This window comes from Zootoca vivipara, chromosome 7 (assembly GCF_963506605.1).
Source record: "Zootoca vivipara chromosome 7, rZooViv1.1, whole genome shotgun sequence".
NCBI lineage: Eukaryota > Metazoa > Chordata > Lepidosauria > Squamata > Lacertidae > Zootoca > Zootoca vivipara.
In genome coordinates this window covers 30,123,098-30,143,149 of record NC_083282.1, presented here as the reverse complement: position 1 = coordinate 30,143,149, position 20,052 = coordinate 30,123,098, and the positions used below count along the sequence as shown (strand labels likewise).

Here is a 20,052-nt window from a genome sequence, read left to right as displayed (position 1 = left end):
CAATATTTAAATTTAGAAGAAATTGCATTATGGTTGGATAATCTGTTTCAGATTCCTTTTACTCATTAAGCAGTTGTGATTCATACCTGCGAGAACCTTAATTGGCTTTCTGCAGACTACTAATCCAAATAAAATTTAGCTATGAAACTCACATATTTTGGATCAAGTCGTAGTCTTAGTACTTTGTATAATAAAAGGAAATGCCTGCAAGAATGAGAATATATTAATTTTTTTTATCCACACATCTAAGCCATTAAAAATACATTGTTGTTTAGTCGTTTAGTCGTGTCCGACTCTTCGTGACCCCATGGACCATAGCACGCCAGGCACTCCTGTCTTCCACTGCCTCCCGTAGTTTGGTCAAAAACATGTTCGTAGCTTCGAGAACACTGTCCAACCATCTTGTCCTCTGTCGTCCCCTTCTCCTAGTGCCCTCAATCTTTCCCAACATCAGGGTCTTTTCCAAGGATTCTTCTCTTCTCATGAGGTGGCCAAAGTATTGGAGCCTCAGCTTCACGATCTGTCCTTCCAGGGAGCACTCAGGGCTGATTTCCTTAAGATTGGATAGGTTTGATCTTCTAGCAGTCCATGGGACTCTCAAGAGTCTCCTCCAGCACCATAATTCAAAAGCATCAATTCTTCGGCGATCAGCCTTCTTTATGGTCCAGCTCTCACTTCCATACATCACTACTGGGAAAACCATAGCTTTAACTATACGGACCTTTGTCGGCAAGGTGATGTCTCTGCTTTTTAAGATGCTGTCTAGGTTTGTCATTGCTTTTCTCCCAAGAAGCAGGCGTCTTTTAATTTCGTGACTGCTGTCACCATCTGCAGTGATCAAGGAGCCCAAGAAAGTAAAATCTATCACTGCCTCCATTTCTTCCCCTTCTATTTGCCAGGAGGTGATGGGACCAGTGGCCATGATCTTGGTTTTTTTGATGTTGAGCTTCAGACCATATTTTGCGCTCTCCTCTTACACCCTCATTAAAAGGTTCTTTAATGTCTCCTCACTTTCTGCCATCAAGGTTGTGTCATCTGCATATCTGAGGTTGTTGATATTTCTTCCGGCAATCTTAATTCCTGCTTGGGATTCATCTAGTCCAGCCTTTCGCATGATGAATTCTGCATATAAGTTAAATAAGCAGGGAGACAAATACATACCGTATAGCAAACTCTATCCCAGGCATCCCCAAACTCGGCCCTCCTGCTATTTTGGGACTACAACTCCCATCACCCCTAGCCAACAGGACCAGTGGTCAGGGATGATGGCTGGAGGGCCAAGTTCAGGGGTGCCTGCTCTATCCAATTTGCCCACCTGGGCCTTCATGTCACAGAGAGATCTGTTCAGTAGTTGTTGAAAGTTACTTTCTCAAAAGAATTTGTTACACTCCATGATTGGTGACTAACAAAAAATTTGTGCAAGGATACATGCATTCATAAACACTGGTTTTGCTTGGATTCAGCTGACACAGACACCCGTCAAGAAGTGCAAAGCAGTGAAGTTTGAAGAATAACTGCTACCTCATTTCACAGTCTGAACTGATTTAATGAATGAAGAATGGCACCTTAAAGTACACAGATGAAGCATGTCATTTTAAGAAATTGCATTGCACTGGTCACATATGTTGGAACCTCCAGGCCTAATGCATGCGGCAAGGGTGATTGCAGTTGGGCCACCTATGGAATAGGGTATCTTACTTGGTCTTTTCTTGGAATGAGGACCCCTGTAGTTTACCAGTATGTGTAAAATTTGCAACACAACAGTGCATTCTAAGGATCTGTTTATAGTTAAGACATAATTAACTTGTGTGAAGTGATCTCGAATATGCAGCCAAGTTCAGCCTTCTTTGTAATAATTCCACATCACTGAGAGTGCAGAAACTTTCTTTGAAATGCTGCTTTTTAAGCTCTCAGGCACCACTTCCTTCAAATCAACATGCCACTCTAGAATGACTTAGGATGGTCTAGCGATCCTCAAATATTTGGTACCATATTTTTGGTGTGGCGCAACATTTCTGTAAAACAATTCTATAAAATTTCTACAAAATTGTCCTGCTGTGATGAATTAGGTGTTCCCAAAGCACCAGTTGCCACAGCCTAGGAAAACAACCATTAATAGTGTAAATTCCACACAATTTCCAGGGATTGGCCATGTGAGGAGCAAACATTGGTAGCATCAAGTCATTTTGGGTGGGGGGAATCCCCCTGGGATCTGTAATTATTAAGAGTGCAAACATGAGTCCCAGAATCTCATATGATACCTCCAGCCCAAAACCTTGTACTTCTGGACACACCTACCACAGAAGAAAATGGTTCTCGCTCACTTGGCATATTTCTTCCTGCGCTCAGCAGAAAATCTGTTATTTATGTGATGCATTTTTACTGATGTCATGTGCCAGCTGTGGACCTGTTTCAACATGGATTAATGGGTCCTGGCTGCTATTGTATGCATAGGTATGTCCCAATATCTGAGAGAAGTGCTGCTGGCTTTTTTCCCCCAGAGTTGCTATGGTGAATAATATTTAATATTCTGCTAATAGAATCCTTCAACTGTTGCCTTGGTGTAAAACTGACTTGATCCTTCAAGATGGTAGCTGGAGATCAATTTTGTCAGTTCATTAGGATTACAGATTGGATCTTCTCACCTTGAGTGGTTGATGGTCTAGGTCTATGATGAACCCGATGAGACCAGATACTTCTGCAGCCTAAGATAGAAAAAGTCTGTGGAATTTTCTCCCATGAAAGGTGATGATAGCCACCAACCTGGATGGCTTTGAAAGAGGAATAGGCAGATTTGTGGAGGATAAAATGCTGGAAATGATGTATACACGTGGGAGTCCCTGTTGAGAAAGTTATACATGATGGTCTCCAATCAATGACAACTTTAAGCACAGAGTTAAAGTTGCAAAACCCATTAACTTCAATAGGACTTGAGGGTGATTAGCTGTATCTGGACTGAACTCATTGGAAATGGAAGTAATAAAACTATCATCTATCTATCTATCTATCTATCTATCTATTAAAATTTGTATACCGTCCTATACCCCTGCCCTATAAAAAAACCTAGATGATAAAAACAATAACCCAATATCCCCCCTCCCCAACACATTTTAAAAGGGCATCGGTTTTCTACTTGTCTTAATGTCTTGTTTTGTTTTTCCCTTCTTCTGTTGGATATATGATTAGATAGACACACAGAGACAGACTTTTTCTCAATGGAATTTTGTCAGTGTTTTACCTCCCAGTACTGAAGTAGCATTGCATTCCATTCAAATTCTGTTATGCCCTATGGGAGACAAAAGTTTTTGCCATCTGTGTATTGTATTATTCCAATCCTTATTAGGACAAAACTGCTTAGCTGTGTCAAAAACTATTTTAAGTATGTTTTTTTTCTCTTAAGTGAATGTGTTGGGTTTTTTTTTTTTACAGTGTGGTCAAAACAAAAGTATGTGGTTTGTTCTTTGTTTTTATGGTCACAAATACTTCTGGCTTTAAAACATCTTTTGGCATTTAAATATGCTGGGGATTTTGGCTTGCATTTAAGCTCTAATAGTATTAAAATATGAAAAGCAGAAAGGATTTATTTACAGCCATATAACATAATACAAAAGCTATAGATTTTAGAAGGCACTGGCGAAAAGGTCTCTTCGCCAAGTTGGCAAGGAGGACTGTTACATAGCTGGGTGCTTGCTATTGGAGCAGTTAATACTGACTAAAAGTATCCACATTTCTGAGTTCAGCAGACCAAGAAGAAAAGCCTTATTAGCAAGCTTATGTACAAAATAGTAAGTAATCTAACCTTAGAAAACAAAGTTCCTAAGCAGAGAGAGAGAGAGAGAGAGAGAGAGAGAGAGAGAGATTTGGTCTAGCACTTTATAAAGTGCCAAAGGAATGCTTCTTTTTTAGTATACTGAAACATTCTATGGAGTTTGGAAGCTAGCATAAGAACAGTTGTACTGTGTCAACTGAGCTGCCCTTTGAACCCAGCTTCCTGCCTTTTACAAGTAGCCAGATCAAGATGCTGCAGAAACTATAGTACCAGCTCACTTTGCTAACAGACAATTTAGCAGAAGACATACACAGACACGCACACATGAAAATATATCCATATTCATTCACTGCTATGGTCGGAGAAAAGAAATATGGCGTAATGGTAATGTCCTGATTTCATTTGGACTTCTCCTGGTCCTATTGATTTCACTTGACTGTCCAACAGAATAGCAACCTGATTCAGAAGCTTCCTGTGACTGGATGCTGTTTTGCATGTACCAAGAATATGTCCAACTTTGAACTTTTCGAGCAAATTCATACAGTATTAACAATTGTGTGAGGAGGTGCAGCCCATCCTTGTCCCATGTCTTTGCTAAGGTTCCCACTTTCATTTTGTGTATGTGTGTGTGTGTGTGTGTGTGTGTGTTTATTGCGTGTGAAATCGTGCACCTCATTAAAAAGGCATAAGTCTTTCTGTGATTGACATGGACATATGTCTTTTACTCTCTCTTTTCCCCTTGGTTGTGGTCCTACCTCTCCTCGATTATCACACTTTCCCTGCTAATAATCATCAACGTGTACTGACCTCTTTTCACCTATAGACCAGCCTAATTTATTTTAACATAAGTGAAGCCTGTCAACTTGACAATCAACAACCCAATAGTAATTTAAAAACCTTAAACTTAAAATAATACAACTTCAAAATTAGGAAAATTACCAGTTGGTTTTATATAATGGATATTTCTAAATAGGTAAGTAAAGTAGGGTAGAATCGAACACTGGATGAATGTTAGCTTGCACAAAGGTCCTCCATCATCTTCTGTTCCCCCTGCCCCATGGCAATCCATGCACCCCAAGAATATGTTCCAGAAGTTCCCCCAATCCCACCAGAGCAGATTCTGAGAGAGTGCAGGTGGGAGGAGAGGAGAGTGAAGTCTCATTGTGCAAGTGGAAGTTTGCTCTGCTTGGGCACACAGTGTTGGATACAACCCTTACTTCTCTTCTTCTGACTCTTAGGCTGTGGCTTCAAGCTGCTGGTCAGTTCTAAAACAAAAAAAGCAACAAATGAAGGTAAGCAGGTTTTACTTATTTAAATACAGTACTTTTGTAGATATGGGTGGTCTTCTCTGGCAATCCCTCGTAGCTGCGTAAGATTGTCTTCCATGAACACGGTCTTTAAAATGACTGTGGAGGCCATTTCTGTATCCACACGTCCTTCCACAGTGGGGGCATAGGTTTCCGGAGTTGGGAGTTGATCATGGTTAGGGTTTGCCAAGCATGCCTTCCTCTTAGCACGTTTCTCTCTTTCATCCTGAGTTCATATCCTGAGTTCGAGCATCTTCAAAGTCCATGACACCTTTTGTAAAGGCTGTTCTCCAATTGGAGCACTTGCAAGCCAGGGTTTCCCAGTTGTCTGTGTTTATACTACTTTTTTTTTTAGATTTTCCTTGAGAGAGTCTTTAAACCTCTTTTGTTGACCACCAGCATTACGCTTTCCATTTTTAAGTTCGGAATAGAGTAGTTGCTTTGGAAGACGATAATCAGGCATCCGAACAGGTTTTACATTTTAAAATACTTTTCTAGATATGGGTATCTAAATTATGGCATGTAATGCTATGCTGTAAGTTTTGCAAGGCCACTTGCTAAACCAGCATAGTTATAAATTTCTATACCCTCGTTTGCAAGTAACATATATAATTGGGTAAATTATTAGGAATGTGAAGAGAGAAGTGGGAATCATATGCGAGGGCCAGCTTTTATTGTTCAGCGAAGCAAAACTGGAGTGCCATGGCAATAGGACAGGGGTTGAGATACGGCTACTATGGGCATGACCCAGCCCTTCCAGGAGGCAAATTTATGATTCCACTAGATAACTGGTGCATCCAGTGAAATCTGAGGGGATCTTTTAGAAGTAGCCACCTCATATATCGTGACACTGTAAAATCCACAACTTAAGAATTGAGAAGGGCAGGGGGCCTTGGTGGGTGGAGTGGTGCCCATAGGTGCCATACTGGAGGCTCCAGAAATAGGAGAATGTTTGCCATTTTGACATCTAATGGTGAATATCCAATTAAATATAACTTTAATTCCCTATTAACCAGTAAAATAACAACTCACTCTTCCCAAAAAATTGTAACGTATAAAAATGACAGTGGATCACATGGTCATGGATTGCCAATGTTAAGAAGAGTTTGGATTTGATATCCCGCTTTATCACTACCCGAAGGAGTCTCAACGCGGCTAACATTCTCCTTTTCCTTCCTCCCCCACAACAAACACCCTGTGAGGTGGGTGGGGCTGAGAGACTTCAAAGAAGTGTGACTAGCCCAAGGTCACCCAGCAGCTGCATATGGAGGAGCAGAGACGTGAACCCGGTTCCCCAGATTACGAGTCTACCGCTCTTAACCACTACACCACACTGGTGTAGTTGGAGATAGTCCAACGTTCTGTTATGTCCAGAAGTTTGTATATGTATTGGTTTATTTAGAAGCCTATTAAAAAATAGTGTGGACAAGCAGTGAGTTGGGGGGGGGGCTGTGGTTCCTCCAGATTTCATTGGATTCCCAACTACTAGCCAGGGATGATTGGGAGTTATAGTTCCAGCAACATCTGAAGGGCACTAGATTCTCTGCCCCTGGGAAACTTTGCCATAGTGAATCACTTGCTGAGCAATTAAAAGTGAAGCCTCCCTCCTCCTTTAGTGTCTTCATTTGACAGAACAGTTATTCATACGTGGAAGCAGGAAGTGATTTACCTTTTCTGCGCTGATTACATCTCCAGGTTCCTGATGGCTTCTTTGCACACTTCTATGCTATTTGTGAACACATCAGCCCTGTTCTGGCATGGGGCTTCCTTGGCCCCAGAAATTCTCTGTATGAATTATGCAACTTCTTCAAGGTATGCTGCTTCATTACACCAGGGGAGCTTGTTGCTAATTTGATACTATTACCGATTTTTTTAAAAAACAGGCAAAACGAGAAAGAAATACTTCTGTATTAAATCTCAGAGCCTGACGATTATCACAAATATTTCGTGTTTGTTTTTTTTACCAGGACCAGGTTCTTTATTTCCTGAAAGACATTTTTGACTTTGAAAAGGTGCGGTACTCCACTATAGATAACCTATCAGAAGACCTTATGCAGTTGCTGATTCGACACACCGATCTTCTCTTGGCCAACCTCGGAGCCGACTCCCTAAGGCATTCCAGTGGCTTTGTTAGTGGATGCGGGGACACGGCAGCCGGTGGCATTGTGGAAGCTAAAGCACAATAGGTTTCTTCTTAATGTGAGCACAATTTTTTGCCATTTTCTCCCTCGAGGAAAGCTGCCATCGCTTCGGCTTCGTTTTTGGTTTCTTTCTTTCTTTTTTCTCTTCTTTTTAGCAAGTACCTGAAATCTACAATGTTGTTAAATATGGACTCAGGGAAGTTAAAAAAAATGAAAATAATTGCTTGGGAGGAAAGGACACTGCATATGTTTGGAGCAGGTAGTTTAACCGTCACTGGATTTATATGTAATATATCCCAACATATATATTTTTTAAAACGGCTAAGTGAAATGTATTTGTGGAAATACTTTGAATTTCCTCTGGTGTTGTTTGTGACAGAAAGTGATGCAAAGAAACGTGGTATATAGTATACAAGTATACAAGTTTGTCTCGAAGGTTTGCACTGTTCGAATTACCCAGTACAAAGTCTCAAAAGCTCTACCTGACCCTGGCCACACACTTGCCAAGTTATTATTATTTCTACTTAAATGAAGTGCAATATAATGACACTTAGAGTGACAAATGATTTAACTCTGCCTTGAAAATGTATTTTGTGTATATAAGCCACAGCTCATTATGTAGCGAAATAAATCAGTGCATTCAGCCTTTGGGCAGCAATGCCGTTCTATAAGCTTTTTGCTTTTTTTTCTTCCAAAAAAATAATAATAGAGTTCGAAGCTCATATTTTTATGTAAATTACCCTTCACTGATATTTTACATTGGAAATCACAGTGTGGGGAGGCCTTAAACAATGCTCTTAAATAATTTAATAATCGGTTGAATCCCCTCACACCTTTAGAGAGCTTTTAAAACTTTTTACTAGTTGTGAATAAGCTAGAATCTTGTCTTGTTTGAATGTATCATTTACAGTAAAGTATATTTTTCGGGGGGAGGGGAATGTTGTGTCAAAAACGATAATCATGCAACAGACTTAAATACATGTTCCTTTTGTCATTTTAAATTTTGTCTTTGTCTGTTTTGACAATTCTGGGATTCAGTTTACGAAAAGACTCTTAGAAAAAGCAAAATGTCACATCTAAGCTTGCATAAGACAACCATAAAATGGGATATCAGAATAAAACGATACTACAGTAAAATATTGTGAAGGCCTGGGCATAAGAAAGGATTCCACCTGCTTCTGGAAAGAGAAGGAAAATTGCACCAGGTGAAGCTTTTCTGGGGCGGGCAGGGGGGGATGTTAAAGACAGCAGAAAAGACTCTTGGTTATCATCACTGCACCTCACAGGGTGGCAGGACCTGGAACAGGACCTTTGATGCTGATCTGAATCCTGTTTCGCTTGCAGGGAAAGGTAATCTGGCCCTAAACTGTTTGGGGCTTTCTAGGTCAAAACCAGCACTTTCTTCAGAAATGGACTGGAAGCCAATTTAACTCTTTTAAAGAACTGTTGAGCTTTCCTTCCAATCAGACAGTCCCATTACATAACTCTCCTGCACTATTTGCAATAACTGTACATCCAACAGTCTTCAAAAGCTATCATCCCACAGTAATCTAAATGATACAGTGGTACCTCAGTTTACGAACTCAATCTGTTCCAGAAGTCCGTTCTTAAACCAAGGCACGCTTTCCCTAATGAGGCCTCCCGCCACCGGTTCCCTTTCACTGTTCAGATTCCATTCTTAGACCGAGGTAAAGTTCTCAAACCGGGACACTATTTCCGGTTTTGTGGAGTTTGTAAACCAAATCGTTCTTAAATCGTATTACCAGTGTATGGGTAACTGTGATCAGGCTGTAGAGATATAATAGCACCTTCCACTAAACCTTGGGCATGTTCAAAAACAGGTTGAATACCAGTCCCACCAGCCCATGGTACTTCTGCATTGTCTGGATTCAGTTTTAGATACTGTGATCATAGTTTGTTCAACTTGAAAGTCTGCATACTATTTGTGACATTTTGGACTCGCCTAATAAAACGTATTGCCCTAACGCGGATTTGGGGATTTTGCTTTTCGTGTTGCTTTTTGTTTTGTATATCTGGGCTGAATCCAAGGTGCTGGTCTTGCCCTGAAACACCTACAGTTTAGGGGACTTCTCTACAAATCTCCATGGTTACAAAGATCTCTGGATAAAATCCTGCTGTAGGTGACTTGCTTGCTTGTACTTGTGGCTGGCATTCACTAGAGCTGGTATTGCCAACACGGCTTCCATGGGTGCACATGTTCCTGGTGTCTGCAGGGTCCCTTCTTCAGATGAAATAGACTCGAAAGTAGCATTGTGTTACAGCCAATAGATTTTGTGTGTGTGTGTGTGTGTGCACGCATGTGCATGCATGCTGCCCATGCCAATTTATCCAGTTTGAAAATGTGCCCCAGGCCCAGAAACATTATACTGTACTAGAAATAGAACTTTTTGCTCATCGGATGGCCTCTCTGAAGTCTGCATGTTCAACTTCTGGAAGCCAGCCAAAGCCATTTTCTTTCACTGAGGCTTTGGTAAGTAATTAATATATTACTTCTTTTACCCCAAGCCATTCTTCCCTCTGCCATATAAAAATCATGAATAGCTTCATGTTTCCTTTTTTTAAATTTTAATTTGGATTTTTTAAAAAATTATTTTACACTACGTCATGGGCCCCTTTTGGGGGGAATGTAGGGCTGGTATATGGTATTAAAATTCCACTTTTTCTCTAGTTGCAGGCTGCCTAAATAATCAGTTTCTCGTTCAGCCAAGGAAGAAACCTACAGGATTTGTAGTCACTGTTCTGAAATAAGAGTTGTGACAGACTTTCTGCATCAACATTCTTATGTTTAGGTTGATTCCAGTTACAAGCTGGTTAACTTACAGTGTGCATGTATGCAACATGGCATGGTCATCTGTATTCATCTTAATAAATGGCTCAGATGTATCATGGAAGTTGAGGCCGACAGTGACAGTCATGGGGCGAGGAAGTCAACATGATACAGAATTAGCTGGCAGCTGTTTCTCTGAACTGCCTAGTTCATGCTAATACTGATATGTGGGGAACTATATCTGCATACAGCAAGGGAGAGAGAAGACCTTTTTTCAGTCCAGGGGCCATGTTTCGCCGTGGGGAATTTGCTGGGGGCTGCCTACCAGTGGTGATTGTGGCAAAACGGCATCTGTGGAGCAATTGTTGTGATCCTTGCCTTTGTACAGCAGGCTACATTCAAGCTATGCTCAATTCATGTGTGTTTTTACACAGGTACCTCTCAAAGCAAGTAAATGTGATGTAACCACCTCCCCGTCCCCCCCTTACAGGGGCAAAATTCCAGCCAGGCAAAAGTATACATGGGGAGGGGGATGGAACCAGAATCAACAAGGGAAGAAGCATGGCCTGGATGTGTGGACTCAAGGGTCAGATAGACTTGGAGGGCTGCATTTGGCCCCCAGGCCTGAAGCTCCCCATCCCCCAGCACACATGAATCAAATAGGTTTATCCATCTCCCTGTCCAGTGTTTCATAACGGCAAAGTGCACCAAAGCCGGTACGATGAGCTGACAGCAGTTGGTAACACATAGGTGAACATTGGAAGTTGCCTTATACAGTATTGAGTCAGACCACTGGTTCATCTAGCTCAGTCTTCCACTGAATGGCAGAAGCTGTCCAAGGTTTCAGCCAAAGAGTTGCTCTCAGATGCTTTCTTAGCCCTACCTTGATGCTCTTACCACTGAGCTACTTCCTTCTCTACAGCTGCGCCCTCATTCCATTCACACAAACTGTCGCTGCAGAATGCTATCTGTGACTGACAACAGCTATAAGGTGGGAGTCTGAAGCCAGCGAACAGAGGTAATAATGGAAGAAAGCAAGTACAGTAAGCCTGCAACTTATGCACATATAACGTGTGTGCATTCAGCTTTACATGCTTGGCGGGGGGGGGGTTAAAAAAATTTAAAGGGGTGTGGTGGGTGTCTAGGGGGGGAAAGGTTTCGACAATCCCACCCACCATTGAACCCAATGTGTTTTGGCTATATGCAATTTTGGCTTCAAGCGCAATCCCAGTTACTGTAGTCTAAACAAAAGATAAGGAGGGAGGGAGGGACAAGGGAAAGAAGAAGAAGAAAGCAAGGGACCAAGGAGAAAATAGAACTCGTGGAAGTTGAGGTCGATGGAGAGGAAGATGGGTCAAAGTCTGCTTGAAGCAGGAAAGGGAAGCGGAGGTTGTTAATTTCAACTATAGCACATTTATGGCACTGGTGCTGTTCAGTCAGCATCTATCAGCTGGGAATTGGTTAGAAGTGTGGAATATCATGGAATCGGGGTTAAATGCCACAACCAGTTATGCAACACACAGAAGGTTCCTGCTCTTTTCATACAGATAAAGGAGCAATAGTCTTGGATGTGCCCCACTACCGTTTAGTAGTTTTCACTGCAGCCTGGTTATATGCTTTTAACCTTGTGTTTAGCCCTGTCCATATAGTAACTGGAAGTATATTGACTATTTTTTGTCCACCTTGCATTCTCAAGGAATCAAATATTATTGAACAAATAAGTAAATAAAATTCCTCTTTATTTCTATAGAATAAAAATAAAAAATTCCTTCAGTAGCACCTTAAAGACCAACTAAGTTTTTATTTTGGTATGAGCTTTCGTGTGCATGCACACTTCTTCGTGCATGCACACTTCTTCAGATACCTGAAGAAGTGGTATCTTCAGATACCTGAAGAATATATTCTTCAGGTATCTTCAGATACCTGAAGAAGTGATACCTGAAGAAGTTGGTATCTGAAGAAGTGTGCATGCACACGAAAGCTCATACCAAAATAAAAACTTAGTTGGTCTTTAAGGTGCTACTGAAGGAATTTTTTTATTTTGCTTCAACTCAGACCAACACGGCTACCTACCTGTAACTAGATCTATAGAATAAGATATTCATAGCTGCCCCCAGTGTATTGTATTGTGTGAGAGAAACAGAATGGAAATGAGTGGAAAGAATAGCATAGTCCCATTTTGTGTCCAGAAAAAAAAGCAATTAAATCTCTCTCTGCTGCCATCTACTCTGTAAAGTAATTCAGGAACAGAAGTAACTGGTTCAGGATGTTCAAGCATTAATTTCAACAATTGCATCCTTGCAAGTATGAAAGGGATTACTTTTAAAATGTGTCTGTGGGAGGAGGGGTTTATTGGTTTGTTTTGCTTTTGTTTTATTACGAATTTTGTGTTTTCATTTTGTACTTTTATGCTGTGAACCACTCTGGCGATCTTCAGATGTAGCATGGCATTCAAATTTAACAAAAAAATAAAATGCTGGTGTTTATAGTAGGCTGATCCTATATTATGAACACTAGCAAAATATTCACAACACACAAATACTATAGTCATAATTGGAACAGACCCATTGAAAAGAAACACACATTTATTTCAGTGGGTCTACTCGGAGTATGAGTAATGCTGGATATCACCCATATAGATAGGGTACTGAGTGGACTTCAGGCTGCTACAATTATCTGGTAAGTTACTATTATTAGTTACTTGCTCTCAGTCAGTTTAGAGCTATAAAAAAGCCACCAGGATCTCGGAGTCAGAACAGTTTTTTCTAATATACAAAAGTGAAGCTTGTCAGGAGTTGATCCACTGCCCTAAAGTACTGCCATCAACTGGACCAGAAATACTTGTATGCGTGAAGGGAGAAGGGGTGAAATACATTTTCAAGTCTTGATAGTAAGTATTTTTCTAACTGCTAAGTAATGACTGCATGAGTGCCTTTTAGATCTAACGGATCTGTTTTGAATGACACACTGATATTTTTTTTTGGGGGGGGTGCCTGTTTACGTGGACATCTTCGTTGAAGGATGGTGGTGACCCTACGGAGTCTAGTATATAAGGCATTGTGGAAGCTGAGGGTTAATTGGGTCTGTGTTTTTGAAGAATGAACGAGGAACGAGGTTTCCCCGTTGGACCTCAGCAGAGGACCTCCCCCCCAAAAATAAAAATAATAAAAAAAAATTGATGGGCATTGCCATTCAGAGAGAGAGAGAGAGAGAGAGAGAGAGAGAGAGAGAGAGCCTGTCATGTGATCGAATGTGCGGGTTGGGGCTTACCTGCCCCCTCCCAATATTTTATTCCGGAGCAACCAGTCCTTGGAGGAAATGCACTCCGCACCTGGTCAAGGACACTTTTGCAGCGCAGAATGAGCGCTGGCAGGGATGCCGGCTCAAAATGATAGCCTGGTCTCTCTTCCCCTCGTCGTCTCCATTACCCCCGCTTTTCATTTCGCCAGAGCCCCCCACCCCTCCAGGACGGCCGGGAAATTCTCCAGTTTCCCCGAGTCCCTGGGTGTATTTATAGCTTCACGGCGCTTCCAGCCTAAAATAACCCGGCTGGGCCAGAGAGAGGGGCCCAGGCGGCGCGGCCAGGGCGCTGAGAGAGGAGGAGGAGGAGGAGGAGGGGGCGGCCAGGGCGCGCGTGTGCTGCGTCGGGACAGCTGCAGCCGGGCCGGGGCTCGCTTGGAATGCGGGAGCGGGCTGCGCACCGGGACTTTTATGGAAACTTGCAGAGCCCGGCGCTGCTGAAGCGGCGGCGGCGGCAACAGCAGCACCACCAGCAGACGGTAGCAGCAGCAGCAGCAGCAGAGCAGCTTTCCAGCTTCCCTCACGCCCACCCAGCCGCTGGGATTATCTGGAGACGCAGAGCGAAGCGCGCAGGGGGCTCTCAGGTACGGGAAGCTGCCTTTGGGGGCACGAGAGAGTGTTTGGTTTTATTTTGGCACCAAGGTCGGCCTGAGAGGCGGGCGTTTTGGCGCGCAGTGAGGCGAGGGAGCCCCAGGGGGGACGGTCGCGAGGGAGAGCTCTCTCCCTCTACAAACCAGAGGTTCCCTTTGGCTTGACCTTGTCCAACTTGACTTGTATTTTGTCCTTAACTCGGTCTTCCTGTAACAGGAGAGAGGGAGGGCTAGCAACACCCCCCCCGTTCCCCATGGCTTTTTTTTTTGGCAGTGAAAATTGCTTTTTCTCCCCCCTCCCCCCTCCCACCTTCTCTCCACCAGTCAGCGCGATCTGTTTCATGTCTCCTCAGACGGTTGACTTTCTCTGTCGTTCTTCTCTCTCTCTCTCTCTCCCCACACCCGCCAGTCGCAGGGCTTTAGTTTCCCTTGACGTCCGAAGAGCAACAGTTGGCTCACATTCTTGTCTAGACTAGAAACGGTTTTTATTTGGAAGAACATTCTGGGGAGGGGGGCTTCCCTGTGGGTCCCTTTGCAGCTTCTGAGTTGGTCGGGCTAGTTGTGCATTAACAGCCCTGAAGAAGTAGGCTGTTGCTTGTGTGGCACCGCTGGAACAGGCTAGTAAATCCATTTCCAACGAGGGCCCTCTTCTATTCTGAAACAAAACTCCCTTTTGGACATACCGCAACGCTCAAAATCCGGAGCCAACAGCTCTCACTTGGTGTTTTTTTTAATGGAATTACAATTGAATGCAACTTTCCCAGGGCGAGGGGTGGGTTGTGGAAGGGAGTTGAACTAAGTCTTGGAGAGAACATATTGGATTAAATGCAGGTGCCTTTTCTGCTTTCCAGAGGTCAGAAACCTTTTGCTGAAAGGTGTGGAACTGATCAGTGGCTAAGGAGATGACAACTAGGAATAAGGTGCTGAGCTAATATTAGAGCCAAGGGGGTAGGGCGGCAGCAGCAGCGATAGTGTCGCCAGATAAGTGGGTGGGTGATCTCTAAACCCGGCTCAGCAAGCCTTCCTTGCTCTTGTCATTTGTTCGTCTTGTAGTACTGTAGTGATTTCGCCTTGTTTTGCGCTTATGAGATGTCAGAAAGCTGGTCTGGGTGACATTGATAATCTTCATAATTCGTTAAAAGTTGCTCCTCGAAGTTTCAAGTGTTTTTAGCTGCTTGTATCCGCTGCGTAGCCCTTTTACGTGCTGAAATGCAGAGAAAGATATACTGTAATCATAAATGGAAAAGCAAAAGGTTAATTAGTCAACAGTGGAACCAAAGGAAACCTAAACTAGGAATCCCATAGCTTCTTGTTTAGGAGATATATATTTTACAAGTGAATCAGGGGTGTGAGGTTTGTGCATAAAATATCAGCTGCTTTTAGGTAGAATATTTTGAATTTAAGACTATTTGAATAAGAGGGGTGTGCTATGGGCGAATGCACCTTCATGAATGCCTAACATCAGAAATATTTTTGTAGTTGCATTAAAAAATATATCAGATTTATTGCTGAAACAGAAAAATGCATTTTGTTTCGTGTGCCAAAATATCGTCAGCCATACTTTTTATTAAACAAGGTGGTGGGTGGGCAACCATTGTTGCTTTTTCTTTTATATCATCATGTAGCTGATCTATTTTACTAAATGAAACTTTTTTATTTTTCTTTCTTTTTTATTAACTTTTATTGATAAATACAATACTCACAAACACAAAACAAACTTATTATACATATATACATACAACTCCTTAATTCCTCTGAAAGAAAACAATTAAACATACATTAACCCAAAGAAATATCAATTTAAATTACATAAAAAACTAAACATAAAAACATAAATCTTGACTTTCCTCCACCTATGTGTGGCTTCCTTTGTTTCTTTTATTCTTTTCGCTGTGTTATCAATATTATTCTTGACTACCTCATCTTATAGGGGACCCAGGTGGCGCTGTGGGTTAAACCACAGAGCCTAGGGCTTGCTGATCAGAAGGTCAGCGGTTCGAATCCCTGTGACGGGGTGAGCTCCCGTTGCTCGGTCCCAGCTCCTGCCAACCTAGCAGTTTGAAAGCACGCCAAAATGCAAGTAGATAAATAGGAACCGCTACAGCGGGAAGGTAAATGGCGTTTCCGTGTGCTGCTCTGGTTCACCAGAAGTGGCTTTGTCATGCTGGCCACATGACCTGGAAGCTATACACCGGCTCCCTCGGGCAATAATGCGAGATGAGCGCGCTACCCCAGAGTCGGTCACGACTGGACCTAATGGTCAGGGGTCCCTTTACCTTTACTTTTACCTCATCTTATATCCATTTCTTCTTAATTTTTTACTCTATAAATTTCATTCATTGCATATTGATATATTTATACCAGAACAATGCTTTTTCATGTATTCCTTCACGCAAGTCCACTCCTCTATCAGTTTTTTATCTGCTTGGCCTCTCACTACTTCTGGAAGTCTTGCTGATTCTATGTATTCACAAAATCTTATTTGCCATTCTCTTATTGGGGGAGTTTTTTCTCCCTTCCAATTTTTTGCTATAATCATTCTAGCCGTAGCAGTTGCATATAAGAAAACTTTTTTCCTAGCAACAGTAATGCCAGTCGATATAATTCCCAAGAGGAACACCTCTTTTTTTTTTGTTACATGATATTTAAGCATCTTTTTAATTCATCTTGGATGTCACTCCAAAACTGTTTAATATGAATGAAACTTATTTTTCATTGTGACACTTCTCAAAGCTCTGGTGGTATTTTATCGCAAGGAGGTCTGTGTGAATGCCAACCCAGCTGGAGCAGTTTCTCTGTCAAACCCTAAATGTATATATATATATGCAACTAATGGTCAGAACTATTATGTGAGTAGCAAAGTGCACAATCAGATCTGACCTCTGCAATGAACCTATTAGATTAGATTAGCCTTCCCCAATTGTAGTCCAATTATTGATGTTTTGGACTACAATTCCCATCATTCAGGGCTCACTTGAGGCATTTTGACACCAGAGGCGAACCACAAATTGGCACGAGAAGGGGGTGAGTTAAGATCTATGTCAAGAACAAGCAAGGATCTGATGCCCATGTGGATCCTTCCACCTGAGGCAGTTGCCTCATCTTGCCTCTTGGGTGGAACGCCCCTAGCATCATTGGCTGTTCTGTCTGGGACTGATGGAAACTGTAGTCTAAAACATATGTTTCAGTACTGTCCATGCTGACTAGAGATGGCTTTCCAGGGTTTCAGGTAGGGTTTTCTCCCAGCCCCACCTAGAGACCCTGAGGTACCTTTTGCAAATAAGTAACATGTTCTGCCACTGAGATATGACTCTCCCTCATGTAGCGTGCCTGATATCTGGTTTCCGTGCAGGCCCAGCTGTCATTGACATCACATACTCTTGCAGGTTCCTGATAGGCAGTTTTGGAATTTAAAGGAAAATGCCATTTTATTTTAATTAGTGTGTATTTATGCGTACCTAGAATATCTCCCCAGTATGTAGAAGTCATTACCTTCTTTTTGGCTGCCCCATTTCACTTCCATATTGATACGTGCTCAACCACATGAGTAATTAGAGGGAACCTGCAACAAAATGTTTCAGTGTATCTTCACCTCCATGTCACCAAGGTTAGCTGGCCTTCAAGTGACAATGCTGGATCCAGGACTCCCCAAAGACTGTTTCTTCAAGGGGAATGCAGCCTCATCCAGAACAGACTGCATACTCACTTCCTGAACATGGGAACCATCTATCTGTAGTGCATCCATCTTGTCAGGATTCAGCCTTGGTTTATCGAGCCCATTACCAAACCCAGGCACCAGTCCAGCACCTACGTAACCTCACATGACTCGGATGACAAACAGACCTGTGTTTCAATGATACACTGATGACAGAAGTGTGCATGCACACGAAAGCTCATACCTATGACAAACTTAGTTGGTCTATAAGGTGCTACTGGAAGGAATTTTTTTATTTTTTGTTTTGACTACGTCAGACCAACACGGCTACCTACCAGTAACTAACACTGATGACAGCTCACTCCAAATCCTCTGATGACCTCAATTAGCAGTTTCATCCACATGTTGAAGAGCATGGGAATCACAATGAAACCTTTCAGAGCTTCACAGCACAGTTGTTGGGGCCCAAGCAGAAGTCCCCCAATGTTACTTTCTAAAAATGACTCATGAAGTAGGAATTATGTCATATCACCATGTCTCCAACTCCCATTACACAGAATCAATCCAAGAAGATACCATGATTGATAGCATCAAAAACCATGGAGAGATCCAGGAGAATCAGCATGTTTTGCCCCCCCCCCTCCATACACCATCAGAGGACCAAGGGATGTTTCAGTTCCAGCCAGGTCTGAACATGGATGAAACAGGCCACCATCTTCTTAGGTACCTTGTCCCTAAAAGGGGGATATCAGTGACAAGGTGGTAGTTGTTAGTCTCATGAATCCAAATAGGGCTTCTTAAGGAACACCTGGGACCCAGGTGGCGCTGTGGTTAAACCACTGAGCCTAGGGCTTGCTGACCACAAGGTCGGCGGTTCGAATCCCTGTGACGGGGTGAGCTCCCGTTGCTTGGTCCCAGCTCCTGCCAACCTAGCAGTTCGAAAGCATGTCAAAATGCAAGTAGATAAATAGGAACCACTACAGCGGGAAGGTAAACGGCGTTTCCATGTGCTGCTCTGGTTTGCCAGAAGCGGCTTTGTCATGCTGGCCACATGACCTGGAAGCTATACGCCGGCTCCCTCGGCCAATAATGCGAGATGAGCGCGCAACCCCAGAGTCGGTCATGACTGGACCTAATGGTCAGGGGTCCCTTTACCTTTATGCTACAGCTCCCGGCACCTTCACACAAAGAAGAATCAATGACCACATGAACCTACCCAGTCAATCCCTTCCAGATAGTTCTGATTCAAGAGCAATCCTGTTTTGAACTAGGTAAAATAGTTTATTATAACAGTTTATTTGCAGTTGCTATGTGAATATGTAAATTGAATGTATTCTGGTTTAACTGAAATAAGGCACCAGAACTAGGGTGGTAATCTGAAAGCTCCCTGGAAGATCTGAGTTTTGAGGAGGGTCTGAACAGGAAATCAATAAAAGTATTTGATTGTATGTTGTTCTTATATTAAATATAAAAAAATATTTAAAAAAAGAATAGTAGTTGCATTCCAAGAATAAGAGGCAACAAGGAAAAATGGCTAGCATCATTTAAGGGAGCTGGAGACCTTTGGACAGCTGCTGGTGGGTATAAATGTATAGGGCTGCTTGTACCTTTTATTTTATTTTTAAGAAAGCAGTGCCCCCATGCCATATGGCATATTGCTTTTGAAACTGAAGGGAATTATAACAACCAGCTTGTTTTATTATGATGCAGAGTTCAAAGGCAAAAAAGAAAGAGTAGAACATTCTTCTGACTGCAGAAACTCTCTTGTATGACCCAAGCAGCTCTTTGAATCCTGGCCTACCTAAGTTTTTTTTTTAATAGGACTATTCAAGGCAGATACAAAGTGGTGTTTCTAAAAATGTTATAAAGTGACCCAGAAATTTGGGGTGGGGATGCCAAGGAAGTTATGTTGTTCTTCAGTACCTTGGAGCACCTTGTTTCCGACGCCTATTCTGAATTGCTGGTATCTTGGGAATCATCCTTGACACCCGCAAATTGCTACTGGAATGAAAACTGCTAGGCTTTGCACATTCATATTTCGTTTATATGCTAGGCAAATAAGCTGGTTTCATTGTTTTCTCTGTTTGCGGTTTTATTGGTAGCAGTGGATGAGCATTTTTGTCTTTTGTGCAGTCTCCTCTTCTTGCCATCATAAAATAATGCAACATCACTGTTTGTAGAGTCTGATGGGAAAATAAAAAGGGGTAAGATGGTGTGGTATATGTATGATGATGACTTCCACATATGGATGTGGAATAAATAATTCAGTTAACAAGATCAAGGAAGATGTTTTGGAACAATGTGCTCCTTTTTCTAATTTATGTGCTGCAAGTCTGCAGTGAAATGGAAACTGGCAGCTATTGTCCAGGACAGGCTGTTAAGGACTTTTTTTTAATAAATAAAGTAGACATATAATGACTGGACAACCACCACAACCTAAACCCTAAAACCTGAAATAAAGTAAAACTCAATGAGGAATGTAATGTTGAATATAAAATTCAG

The 20,052-nt window shown here is 42.2% G+C and overlaps 2 protein-coding genes across 9 annotated transcripts in view; both read left to right on the top strand.

Annotated features, from left to right (window-relative positions):
- The window catches only part of MIGA1 (mitoguardin 1), a 39,946-nt gene extending 28,856 nt beyond the window's left edge, over positions 1-11,090 (top strand). For 2 of the 3 annotated variants that reach the window (XM_060276804.1, XM_060276803.1), the window contains 3 exons: positions 5,008-5,061; positions 6,772-6,888; positions 7,044-11,088. In XM_060276804.1, coding sequence (XP_060132787.1) covers positions 5,008-5,061; positions 6,772-6,888; positions 7,044-7,262 — 390 coding nt within the window. In that variant the 3' untranslated portion in view covers positions 7,263-11,088. Of the gene's footprint in view, positions 1-5,007; positions 5,062-6,771; positions 6,889-7,043 lie in introns of all 3 variants that reach the window. The other variant, XM_035122313.2, reaches the window with a different exon arrangement.
- A 1,643-nt stretch (positions 11,091-12,733) lies between these two features.
- The window catches only part of NEXN (nexilin F-actin binding protein), a 31,317-nt gene continuing 23,998 nt past the window's right edge, over positions 12,734-20,052 (top strand). The window contains exon 1 of one of the 6 annotated variants that reach the window (XM_035122319.2): positions 12,734-12,895. The gene's annotated coding sequence lies outside the window, so the exon portion shown is untranslated. Of the gene's footprint in view, positions 12,896-13,674; positions 13,890-20,052 lie in introns of those variants that run through there. The other 5 variants (XM_035122323.2, XM_035122318.2, XM_035122322.2 and 2 more) reach the window with 5 other exon arrangements.